Source organism: Pholcus phalangioides, unplaced genomic scaffold, assembly GCF_987345545.1.
Source record: "Pholcus phalangioides strain wild (caught in Gottingen) unplaced genomic scaffold, Ppha-v1.0 ptg000010l_1, whole genome shotgun sequence".
NCBI classification, from domain to species: domain Eukaryota; kingdom Metazoa; phylum Arthropoda; class Arachnida; order Araneae; family Pholcidae; genus Pholcus; species Pholcus phalangioides.
The window spans coordinates 3,994,662-4,007,605 of record NW_028301603.1 but is presented as its reverse complement, the minus strand read 5'-3'; the positions used below and the strand labels follow the sequence as shown (position 1 = coordinate 4,007,605).

The 12,944-nt window shown below is 40.1% G+C and overlaps 1 protein-coding gene across 1 annotated transcript; it reads left to right on the top strand.

Moving 5' to 3' along the window:
• The first annotated feature begins 999 nt into the window (after positions 1-999).
• LOC149080765 (uncharacterized) lies at positions 1,000-12,696 on the top strand. The gene is made up of 2 exons (XM_089237288.1): positions 1,000-1,545; positions 12,423-12,696. The coding sequence occupies exons 1-2, from the start codon at positions 1,019-1,021 to the stop codon at positions 12,487-12,489; spliced, it is 594 nt and encodes a 197-aa protein (XP_089093414.1). The 5' UTR covers positions 1,000-1,018; the 3' UTR covers positions 12,490-12,696.
• The last annotated feature ends 248 nt before the right edge of the window (positions 12,697-12,944 follow it).

Below are 12,944 nucleotides of genomic sequence, written 5' to 3'. Positions count from 1 at the left end.
AAGAAAACAACCAATAAGCCTGTTGGTTAAATTTGCACGAATGCAGCCGCTACGCTTATTGGTTGCAATTTTCATGTTCTGTAAAACAACTTCAATCAAAGTTTTACGGTGCTTTTTATCAAAGAGCTTTTACAGAGCTTTTTAGAGCTGGTTCTGGTTCTGGTAGAGCTTTTACAAAACTGGCGTAACATTCGAGCGAATGTAACCAATACGCTTATTGCTTGTTTTTTGTTTTTTTTTTTGTAAAAGACGTTTCATTTTATGAAACTTTTATAGTGTAATCTCGGTCAAAGACGAAAAAATATAAAATTATTCGTTGAATCACCCCTGCGCCATCCTCTTCCCCATGTTACGACATGTTTGCGTACCCGCCCCGCACTCCGACATGGGTTTTATTTTAAGAATACGCGATTCCGTGTCATCAAATCATTCACACCCAAAGACTTATGAACAAACTCTCATTGATTTTAAATTTCGCACGGGTTATCGACCCACCGACTCCATCTTCTTTTTTGTTTTTACATGCACCGCCGCCGCCATATTGAATCATCATCATCCGACGGATATTCGTGAGAACAAGATCAAGGGAATGTATATATAAGAAGAAGGCATCGATGTTCAATCATTCAAAACTCTCTCGTTACGCTCTGGTTATCAAAAAACCTCCGAAATCTTACGTTAAGAGAAACAAAAAGAAAAAAATGCCGAACTGTGGCATTTTTTTGCAATGAAAAAACGGACACGAAGTTTAAAAAAGAAAATGGAACTAATAAATAACCGAAAATAGCCTAATTTCCCAATTGGGCATAAATTCACCGTTTTTCAAGTTCACTTGGTGGCTTTTGTTGCGTTCTACTGACCCTGATTCGAGTGGTAAGTGAAAATCCCTTGAAAAAGTATATTTTTCGGTGATCATAATAATCGGATGTGCGCCGCCACCTTTCTTTTCCCATAATTCCCCCCAAACGTATATAAATAAAAAGCGTCTGAAGCGAGAGTTTCAAATCTTTTCTGAGTGATGACAGCGATGGTTTCTCTAACGGCAGTGAGTGGTTTGTTCCTGGCTATGGTGGGACTAGTGTGTGGCCAGTTACCGCCGGGATTCCCGCCGCATCTGCAGCCGCCAGGGATGCCGCCGCCGGGGATGGTGCCGCCGCCACCTCCTCCGTATAACATGTACGGTCCGATAGGTCCTTACGGCCCTCCGGCTGGTCCGTACGGTTCACCCGCCGGTCCGTACGGTTCCCCGACTAGTACCTCGACGTCGGTGTCATTCGTGCCGCCGCCACCTGCAGGTCCGCCGTCCATGATGTACCCTGGTGCTGGTGGTGCGTCGCAATCGCAGCCCGGAGGTGCTGGTGGAGCGATGCCATTCAGCGCGTCGTCGCTGTATCCGATGCTTACTGCACCGATGTCTCAGATGATGGCGGCTCCGGCGTCGCCGTACCCGTCTTATGGGTTACCGCCTCCGGGGATGATGCAGCCGCCTTATCAGACGTTTTCTGGTCCTGGAGCTGCTGGGGATCCGTTCTCGCCTGGACCTTCGTAAGTCATTCATTCTATTTCTTTAGGCTTATGTTAAATCAACGAAGGTCCATTGCTGAATCGGTTTATGGGCTTTCTATATATATACAACATGTTGATTGTCAGACATTTTGGGCCCATAAGACATTCTATTTGGTCTCTCAACAAAAATAATAGTCGGATGTGCGCCGCCATCTTTCTTTTCTATAAATTCTATGATGGGTCTAGTGTCGGGCCAGTTACCGCCAGGATTCCAGCCTCATCTACAGCCACCAGGGATGCCACATCGGGAATGGTCCTACCACTTCCTCCGTATAACACTTATGGTCCGATAGGTCACCATAAATGGTGATGGACCCTCCGACTAGCACTTTGACGTCAGTGTCGTTCGTACTGCCGACAACAGCTTGCGTACCGTCTATGATGTACCCCAGTGTTGGTCGCGCGTCGTCGCTGTACCAGATGCTTACAGATAGATAGATAGACAAATATGGCTTCGGTATCGCCGTGTCCGTCTTATGGGTCACCGCCGCCGGGGATGGTGTAGCTGTGGATTGTAAGGCTTTATGAGACGTTTTTTGGTTCTGGAGCTGCTGAGGACCCGTTCTCGCCTGGACTTTTGGAAGTCATTCATTCTATTTCTTTAGGCCTATGTTGAATCACCGAAGGTCTCTCGCTGAATCAGTTGATGACCTATTTTGTATACATAACATGTTGATTGTCAGACTTTTTTTGGCCTCCATCTTTCTTATGATCTCGAAAAGCTGGTAATTTCCATGGTGGGAGACTGAGATCCTCAAAAGGAAGTTTCAGTATTGCTTTACTGTGCTCAAAGTACGGTGTTTTTGCTGCGATTGCAAGAAGCTTCGCCGAACGGTAATGCAAAGTTCGTTAAATCCAAAAGCCATTTATGGAGTGTAGAGGTCACAGACTTTTTTATAATGTCCGTGTAGATTTCTGACTTCACGGTACGTTTCACGATGCACAGTTTTCCTAATCTGCAGGTTGTCATGCATGTCCAAACGTTACACGAACGAAAAACCGAACACATTAGGTTTTTTTTCAGTGCACTTTTCATTGAATGGTTCTCCCCTTACGTAGTATATCTCCAGTTTTCAAGCTGGTTAATCATCAGAAATATATCTTCTGTGAGCCTTTTCTTAGTGCTGCAAATAAAGTTACAATGATGAAAGGTGAAGCTGTCACATATATTGATAAGGGGCGACAATAATCTTTCTGGCGGAAGTACGTCCGTTCAAAGTTTCAGTATTGCCCGAATTATCTGTCGACGGAGCATGTACATCCGAGTTCTAAATATGGGTTACAGAATACGATCAGTGGTCAATGCGGGCTAAATAAGCCCAATGGCAGGATTTCGTCAAGAATACGAAAGTCAAAATATTTATTCCGAGAAAGGCTTGACTAAGATCGTACTTCCGTGGAATCGGACCCAACATTGCACATTCGGTGCTTGGCAATTGAGGTTCTTTTTTCATTAATTCAGCTCTGAATCGTAAGTTCCAACTCACCGTGGAGGAAAAGGCGACAATGACGAAGTCTTCCGTATATCTTGTATTAACAAGTGGAGAGCGACATTCATGTCATATATATAGCCATCTGGTGGCTCGTCGTCCATGAGCTATTAGCTGATCGGTTTCACCGTCCATTGCACGGTTCCGTTCGGCATATATACGCTCTAGCGAAGGAAAATCTCCTCTGTAGCTTAGCGGTCAGAGCACTCGTCCGGTAATCGTGGGACCCGGGTTCGACTCCCGGTAGAGGCAGAGATGAGTTTTTTCCTTCCTTAAAAAAAAAATTAACATCTCTAATAATAAATATCTTCACAACATCCAGTCTTTCGCATATCTTGTAATGACGAAGTTGCAGACTAAAATATCAGACTGCATAAATTAACACTTCTCTGCGGAGGAAAAAAATTATTAAAAGAAAAAAAATCAAAAATAAATAAATATATACCTTATATACCATACAATTCATACATTTACATATATAATTTCGTTTAACTTATACAAATAATTTAGAATTTTATGAAAATTGTTTGAGCAGATATAACTGAATGCGGTTTAAAAAAATGTATTTTCACCAAAGAGGTTTTTTGTTTTGGTACATAAACAAAAATGATTGATATATAGTTTTGCAAAAGAGGACAATGCACAAATGCAAACGATGAGTGATTCGACATGAAACTTTCTTCTGTGCGTCTGAAACATTCGTAAAGCTAGGTTTTCCTAGGAGCCGATTACTACAGCGCGTGCGGCGTGAAAACGCTGATTGGTTAAAAAAACTTGAATTTCAGGCTTTCAATCAATCAGCATTTTCACGCTGCGCACGGCGCAGAAATTCTACTCCTAGGAAAGCCCGGCTTAAAGCTTCATTCGTGACTGAAGTAAAACTAGTTCACCACTAGTGCTTCATCCACAAATGTCAACATCACAATGAAAATCTTTTGTAAGTGCCAGTTACAGGGAAAATTCGGAAAATGAGCTGCTAAAATCTTACACCCTGGATTTTGTAAGACTCTGATTTGCATACTTCCAGTAATTTTCTTTCGTACAGTGCCCTCTACTGTCGAAAACGTATATTTTTTTGTATTAAAAAAAAAAAACCTCTTTCGTGAGAAGAGAAGCATTTAATAGTCCAGTTTGGACTATTTTAATGAATTCTTAAATTATTTACGAATATATGGGAGACCCTGTTGATTATTCATCATTCCTTTTACCACTGGGGGGAAAAAGAAAAGGGATCTCACACACAGTTATGTACTAAAAATTAAAAATGTCAGTTAGTTCAGTGGTTTCCAAACTTTTAAAAAGTCACGGAGTACTTCTTAGGCGAAAAGTTCATCGCGAAGCTTTAACGGTAACGCTAGAAGTTACACTCGACCTGTGTGTGCAAATAAGATTTAGTTTCGATGTATGGCATGACCATACGTCCCGATTTCAGCAAAGATGTCCCGTTTTTGGAAAACGAAAGATATTTTCTTTAATAATTTTTTCATTTACTGAATTTTGCCCGTCTCCGAACTGATAACGTTTTTTGCTTCAATTTTTACGTGATCGTAGTTATTCTATCAACAGATAGAATGACAGATAATTCTACCTGTTCTTTTTCCTACAGTGTTGTTTCATATTCGAGTGTTTCCACAAATGTTTTGCGCAAGGACGTGGACAAGGTGGCAGAGGTTCTGGGATGACCTGAAAACCAAGGGTAGGGCTAGTGCTACCCAGGGTTCATCGGAAACCCAGAGAAAAAGATTCTGCTTTTTTTCTGATTTAATTTCTGTTTTGCAGAACCATCTTAACGCATGGGCTCAACCAATATCTCCTCACATATAGCAGAAAGCCTCCGCGCGAAGCTTTGATGTCACTTAAGCGGTCCATTTCACCTGCAGCCATTGGATATAGCAGGCCGACGTATGTGAAATCTCTACCTTTATATGCAGTATATCCAATGGCTACAGGTGAAATGGCCGACTTAGTGACGTCACGAACTTCGCGCGGCGGAGGCTTTCTGCTTTAGACAGTGTTGGCTCAAACCGGGAAAAAATAACACCGGAAATTTTTTCCCCCACTGGTCGGATGACCGCAGAGTTTTGTTCAAAAACACAACCCCTCCGATGTTTGCTCCAATAAATTTTACTATATGATAAACATTTGCTTTCGTTGATTAGAAAAAAGAGAACACCCTGGTTTAACCTAGTATAAATGTGAATTGGGAACATCTAACGCTTGGGAAAAACGATTTATTCATTTTCCGATCTCTTCGCGGAGCACTATTTGGGAACCGTTAGTTCAAACAACTAAGCACTTCAAGAAGTTTTACTGCTAGATGGTGCTCTAATAACGTTCATAATCTAATCGAGGATTGGGATATTGTGTGTGATGGTGTGATTTCTTTTGTAGAAAAATCTCGAAACCGTTATTTATGTGTTTCTTCTCTTCAATCAACGACCACGCGATTGATTATCGAGATTCTATTTTTGGTGAACGTAGGATTCGCTCACGGAGCGATGTTTGTAGAATTTTCTAGTGTAAACATCCGCGGCGCGAGGGTATAAAGACCGTATCGCCATAACATTCAATCGCGGCGGCCATTTTGTGTTTTTCATCATCTGCGTTTCACATGATACAACTGATATTGTTTAGCGCGTGCGTGTGTTTGTGGTTTTTTTTATTTATAAAACGTCTGAGAGAGAGACGGTATCTACGTGATTTCGATCTCGCGTCGGCCGTGATCGTGACCCACGTATTGTGAAACGCCTGTTTTAAAAACAATCAAATGATTCGCCGTTTTCATACGATTTTTACTGAAAATGCCTTGCTTAGGTAGAGTTAAAATTTTTACGAGGTGCAGCATGAGTAATTTACGATGGACCGGAGAATATAATTCACAATACAGGGATTCATTATGTATATGGTGATCTACACGTTTTTCCATTATTTGCTTTATGAGAGATCCAGTCTTTTTGTATTTTATTAGTGCTTGAATGGTGATGCTTTCATTCTTAAAACTGATATCTTCCCTGTTTTTCTTCCAAGCTTCGCATTTATGTATTAGATGTTTAACATCACTGATCGCTTTCCTCACAAAAGATGCATTTGTGAGATATTCTATGTGAAATATCTTTTGGCATGAGGGCAGGAGGATCTCCCAAATCCGAATGAATCTATAATCCGGACACTTCACAGCTGCTTTTTTTGTTTTTTTTTGGTGTCTCAAACCTTAGGCAATTTTGCCCATTGCTCTTACACCAATTGGTATAACACAAATTATGGATCATTTAGATGTGAAGAAGCATCACTCCGTGGAGATTTCCCAGAAGTTATGCAACAGCGTTTGGGAACGAAAGCATGGTAACTGTTACCATTTTGTGAACATTAGAACCTGTAAGTGGGACATTATAAGATACCTTCAAACGATGTGTAGGACATATCAAAATAAATGAGGAGGCTGCTCCTATCTGTGATACACCTTTTAAGGGGAAAAAAGAAGCAGAGGAGATCTCCTAGGGATATGACCGGAAACTCAACATGAAGTTATTGATCAGAGCAGAGAATTGATACTCACCACGAGTTCAGGTGCTTAATATAATTAAGAAAATTTATCAAGTCGTAAATTCTGGCTGCATTTACTACTTCACTTTTCATTATTACAAATCTTTTTTAACTTGGCATTTTTTTTAAATAACTCCACAATCGGACCGTGAACCCTCAGTAAATAGGCCGTGGATTCCTGGGAGGGGAGGCACCTTCATTTGGGAACCGCTGATCTGAAGAATTGGATGTTTTGGGCGCGCATAAGTTAATTTTATGTTCATTTCGTTTTATATTCTTTCATATTATGAAGTGAAAATGGCAAGTGTCTGAATCATTATGTTATGTTAGTATCACGTTGAAGGTGCTGGAGGCTGCAAACTATCACGCCATTTTTCCTCTTTTTGACAGAAATTGCCACAGCCAGAGCGATATACACCAACTATCAACCTCACACCATATTACATCAAAATTGCTCACACATAGATGGCAGCGCGTAAAACATTTTCCCTACAGAGACCCAATTGTTCCTGCAATTAACCATAACAGCAACGGACAAGACTACTATCAGGAGGATCACTTAAGATTGTTAGAAGGTTATTAGAGGGTAAATTGATACAGTGATAAGGTTTTAAAAACGCAATTAGGGCAACAAAGGGATTCAAAATCGTCTTACGTTCTGATTTGTGTGACAAATGCTGAATCCAAAGATGGGTTTTAAATCAACTCAAGGCAATCAAGTGCCACTTGTTTGATGTAGTTCCCATAGAGTTTCAAGTGCACTCATTAGAGGGTGAGTATCTCCTACACACAACTTGAAGACACCACTCGCAGCACGTAGTTGTTCGTCCCCTGTGACATCCAGCGCTATCTCTTGGTACCACAAGGACTATACCGTCATTGTTAAATTGGGAGGGGGGGGGGAAGGTCCCAGGCTTCTCTTTCTCTCCCCCACCCCTTAATTTATTTCCAAGCAATTCGGACTATTCCGTTTCGTACGGGACTCGTTTGTAACCGATACCATAAGGACCTCGTGGCCGTAAATATAAAGGGTTCATTTTTTTTATTTCTCACGGCTGAAAAAAACAACAACAAAATGGTGCTCCTTTCGAACCATCATTAGAGTCATCATCAAACCAGAGAGGAAGGGGCGGGGGGAAATATATCAAAAGCAAAGAGCTGATGAAAAGGTCTTGAGAAAGAACCGACGTCAACGCGATAAATTAACGCGTTTCTTGTTAATCAGTGGGTAATAAGGTGTCTAATTACTTAATACGGTCGCCGATAGAGGGCCACACCCGTCCAGTCACGTACGCCAGCAACGATAAATTTCGATACGGTTGTTGTCGACAGCGAGAATGAGCTCTCTCTCTCGTGACGCAATAGATCTAATAATGAGATTGTGCGAACGAGTCCGTGGTTCAAGATACGAAAGTCGCGGAAGACCTGCGATTTGATGCCTGTGACACGGACACGTGACCACGTTATAACACTAAGACGTCAAATTTTGGCAATTTCTCTACGTCCTGAATAAAAACAGTCACTTTCTATTTAATTCAGATTGCTGAATACGAATCGCACCATAAAAAGGCTGGATTGGCTGCAGCTTTTTTTTTTTATAATTACATATTTTATGCAAATAAAGTAGAACAATACAAATAACATTGAAACACACACAATAATAAATATGCAAAAGAAAACCCCATAAATATACAGGATGTCCTGTAAGTTCTAATTCTTAGCATAGTTTCCAAACCTTTTTTGTCCCATATCGCCCCCCTTCTTCAGAAATTTTTTTCTCTCAGCGCCCCCTAAAGCAATCTAACCCATGGAATCCTATGCTATACCCGTAGCTTCTACCGCCCCCTTAGAACATTCCATCGCCCCCCCCCAGGGGGCGTTAACGCCCATGTTGGGGATCACTGTTATATAGGCTTTATCTCATTGATCATTAGTCGTAGGGGTATGACTCTAATTTAAAAAAATTCTCAAATGCGTTCGGGAATCACTGTTTACCTGTTTTGAGAGTGACAATTTAGTGTATGACGAAAGACGTCACTCTCCCTTGTTAATACGACAGATCCTCACTCAGCCAGTTTTCCGTATTTGTCACAATATATGTGCCATAAAATAAAAAAAATTACAGTTTTATACAGTCCTCAGACCCACCATTTCCAATTAGAGAGTTGTTGCCCGGTTCCTCCTGAGGGGCAACAAATGAAATTTCATGTTTTCTTGTTGCAAAATTCTCTCAGATATCCGAGTTCAAAAATCGGAGAAAAGCTGGGGAAGAACAACATGAACTAACGGATAATGCGCCTTTCCCTCATTTTTATATATGCTTTTTTGTCCATAACTTTTCTCCAATTTTTGAATTCAAAAACATCCAAGCTAATATTGCACTTCTGAAACATGGAATTCTTGCCTCAGGAGAGGCTGGGCAGTAGCTTTCTAATTGGAAGTTAGAAAAGGGGAGGCGTATAAAAATTTAGATTTTTATTTTATTTTATGACACACTATATTTTCACTCTCAAAACTGGTTCAAAGTGATTCTTGAACACATTTTGAGCAATTTTTAAATAGGAACTATATCTGTGTGACGAATACTCGATGAAATGAAGGACGAATCAGGACTTACAGGACTCCCTATATAGAATCCTCTCAAATATATATAGACGCAATATTAGTATCAAGCCCCCCCCCCCGACAAGGGTGGGGCTGATAGAGTTCCAGCCCTGGGGGTCCGGGCAAATTACTGTCTTTTTTTTCATGCTATAAATTCATTATAGAATGGCCCGTGAAAAGTATTGTTTGGGGGCCCGAATTGACGGAAATTCATAATTAATGAAATAAATAATTTCATAATTGATAGAAATGAAGAATTAATGAAAGAAATAATTGCTGAATCGCGATAGAAATTTAGAAATAATGGAAGAATATATCCAGGAATTGAAGGAAATTAAGAATACATGAAAGAAATATTTCCAGAATTGATGAAAATTTAGAATTAATGAAGGAAATAATTGCAGAATTGATGATAATCCAGAATTAATAAAATTACAAAATGCAGAATTAATGAAAGAAGAAACTCCAGAATTAATGAAAGAAGAAACCCCAGAAATAATGAAAATTAAAGAATTAACGAGACATAATTCCAGAATTGACGGAAATTCATAATTAATCAAAGAAATAATTTTCCAGAGACGACGGAAATTCCAGAATCAAAGCAATTGAATCTCAGACATTTTGTTCACTACAAAATCTTTCGTTTTGATACGTGTATATTTTTTCACTTCAGTTATTATAAGTCCTCCCCCAAAATCGTAGGGCCCGGTGCAATCGCACCTGTCGCCCACCCCAGTCGGATGGGGAATGATATCTTTGTTTCAAATTTTTAAATATTTCGGCTTATAATTATCAATGATTTTTATTCTACAGAGATTCGTGTCATTTAATTTACACTGACCAACTGTAATCGATTAATAATGCGTAGAAATCGATCTCGGACAATAATGTTTGGTTCTGGAATGTCTTGTTGCAGACGTCGCCAATCGGCGCTTCCAATCACAGCTTCCAATCGGTTCCTGTCACCTTTGATCGGTCGGTTTTTTAGCGGATACGTCACGGGAGCCAAATTTGGCGTGGTGTGTCATGGGTATTGAACGAAATTAAAGCATAGGTAAATCTGACTTCCTTTGTTATGATATTCATAGGGTCGGTTTTTATGAGTCCGGGTATACGGAACCTGAGTGATATCATGTGGTCCCTCCATGGAGTTTCATTTATGTACAAAAAGTACTTTGCAGGTGTATCAATAAAAATCGTGAATAATTTTACCATTTGATCCAGTCCGTGTCCTTTCTCTCCAGTGTGAGCCAGCCCCTAGGGGTAATGTGCTTATATCCCATATGGGACAGAGCCTGGGTCATATCTGGCATAACAGCCCGTGTCCCGTTGGCTCAGCCCTGAGGACACCACTGACTTTCTCACGTTCGTTGCACCTTTCAGAAATTATTTCAGTACTTCAACTTCAACCCTTGTTGGATTTTCAATGGAGCACCATAAAGAAATGATACGTCTGAAATTATGTTTTTGGTGTATGAGTGGCACCTTGAAGCACCAATTGAGAATCACAGCTTTCATCTTGAAATATCTCGGGGGCTGTTCCAAGACATGCCCGAAATGCTTTCTGGCATTTGTGGTTCAACTTCCACTTTTCTTCGGTCGTCGTTTAGGGGGGAGTGTGTCCCAAAGAGGGTGATAACACCTCTCGTGGAGTGCATGGAAAATCCTTGATATTGGACATGTTACTGCTGAAGCCCGAAGTGTGGCGAATTCTCGATGTGGCTGAGCGTTTTACCCAAAGTCCGGTTTTCAGAAATTATTCGGGCTCTGAATAGCTAATTCGTGAAGTGGCCGGAGATCCATGGCCAAAGCTAGATGTGCTATTGTAAGATGGTCTGGTATAGGCACCAAATCCATTTTTTCCTCGTCAACAGGTGATACATGTCTATATATAGTGGCTGTACTGGATTAGCTCCACGTGATGAGAGGGGAAAAAACGAGAAAGTTGAGAGAAAAACACTATAAAAATAATAATAATACTAAAATAATAATAATAAAAGTATATATAGTTTTTTTCTGTAAAGTTTTGAAAAAAAATTGATTACTGCATCGTGACTGTGCGATATTATGGGTTGCCATAGCTAACTTGGACTTAATTATCACGAAAAAAATATGCCAACTCGGCAATGACCTCGAATCATGTGTTTTGTCATCGGACTTTAGCCACGGATCATTAGCCGATTGAGAACTGGGTGGCAAAATCCCGAAATTCAGACATTGGCCGGGTCAATTTACAACGAAATTGGCCAATTTCAGACTTTCGCAGTAACATATATAATTGATTCGCTAAGGAAGTGTCTCAAACACCAAGAAACTATTTCTTCTGAGAGAAGGGCGGCACCATCAGGGCCGCCTGAACAAGTTCCGGAGGGGGAAGGGATATAAATTTCAACATCACAGTAAACCATCCCCGGACCATAAAGCTTGAGCCCCCTTCCTAATTTATTAGCGGTAGAGCATTGATTTGTCAAGTATCAAAATAAAATTTAATTAAATATTAATGCCAGGAAACACAGAAAACATTGCGAATGAAAGTCTTCAATAATTTTAGGCCTCCTGATTAGACATGGTGCCATCTTGCAAGGGCTTCAGATGGAAAAGTTGGCCCCACCCGTAAAGACAACACTAGATTGCACTAATATGTAAAATGCGGGGATTGGTTTAAATATTAATTTTGTGCCATTCGAAACGGACAATTCAAAACTAAAGGTCAGCAAAAGACATCATTTATGTTGGTGTTCAAACCTGTTTTTTCGAAACAGTCGATAGTGCACTGACCAGACATCCACTGTCAATTGAAGGTCCAGAATAGCCGATTGGGAAAAATAACGATAGGCTTTACGTGACAAATATTTGAAATGAACTATTTCCAACATGGACAATCAGGGCTGTATATTTCCTATTATTATACTACAGTGGAACCTCTCCTAACGGACACTCCCCATTAACAGACACTTTTCTGATCGCTGGTCACCCCATGGAATAGAGCTTTAATGTATTTCACTCCCCGTTAGTGGATAAAATTTTTGGTCCCGCGAGTGTCCATTATCGATACGTTCTACTTACCTTATTTAGGTGTTACGTCCAAAGTTCTAATTCTGTCCAATCCGTAAAGGACCTAGCCATCTCATGATGTAGTTTTGAACATTTTTTCTGAAATAATCGTGGATTCGATTGCATTCCTGATTGATAAACACGAACTTTATTTTCTCTTTCCAGTGGCAGCATATTCAATCCCAGAGCCCTCGGCCAAATGCTAAGGTTGGGCCGTAAAAAGAGGAGGTGAGGCCTGCGTTATGATGTAGCAATATGGAGAGACCATTATTTTTCAAGGGCTGGGCCTTTGACACAGAAGCTAATCGATATCCGGACGTGACGAGTCAAATAAAGACTGCCAGTAACCACCGATAATTAGCACAAGCACCAAATAATTAAAAAAAAAAGTGTATGCATTGTGTGCATTAAAAATCGATGTGTTAATATTATCGTTGAATGAGTGTTTCTATGCGTGATTATTTAAAATCGGATTTCTTTCAATCGAAATCCATAACTAAACTTTCGGAAAGAATTAACTCACTAAGTGAATTGTTTATCAAAAATTATATTCGACTCAATGTTTCGTAATATGTGAATAACGAACAATTTAGATTAACGAAACTAGTAAATTTTATAATGAAAAATATTTTTTTGAAAATTTTAAAATTTTTCTATCAACTTTTTAGCGAATGAAATTATTTGGTG

Coding starts and splice junctions, on each gene's coding strand:
- LOC149080765 (XM_089237288.1), top strand. CDS start 1,019: ATGACAGCGATGGTTTCTCTAACGGCAGTGAGTGGTTTGTTCCTGGCT. Junction 1,546..12,422: donor CCGTTCTCGCCTGGACCTTC/GTAAGTCATTCA, acceptor TTCTCTTTCCAG/TGGCAGCATATTCAATCCCA.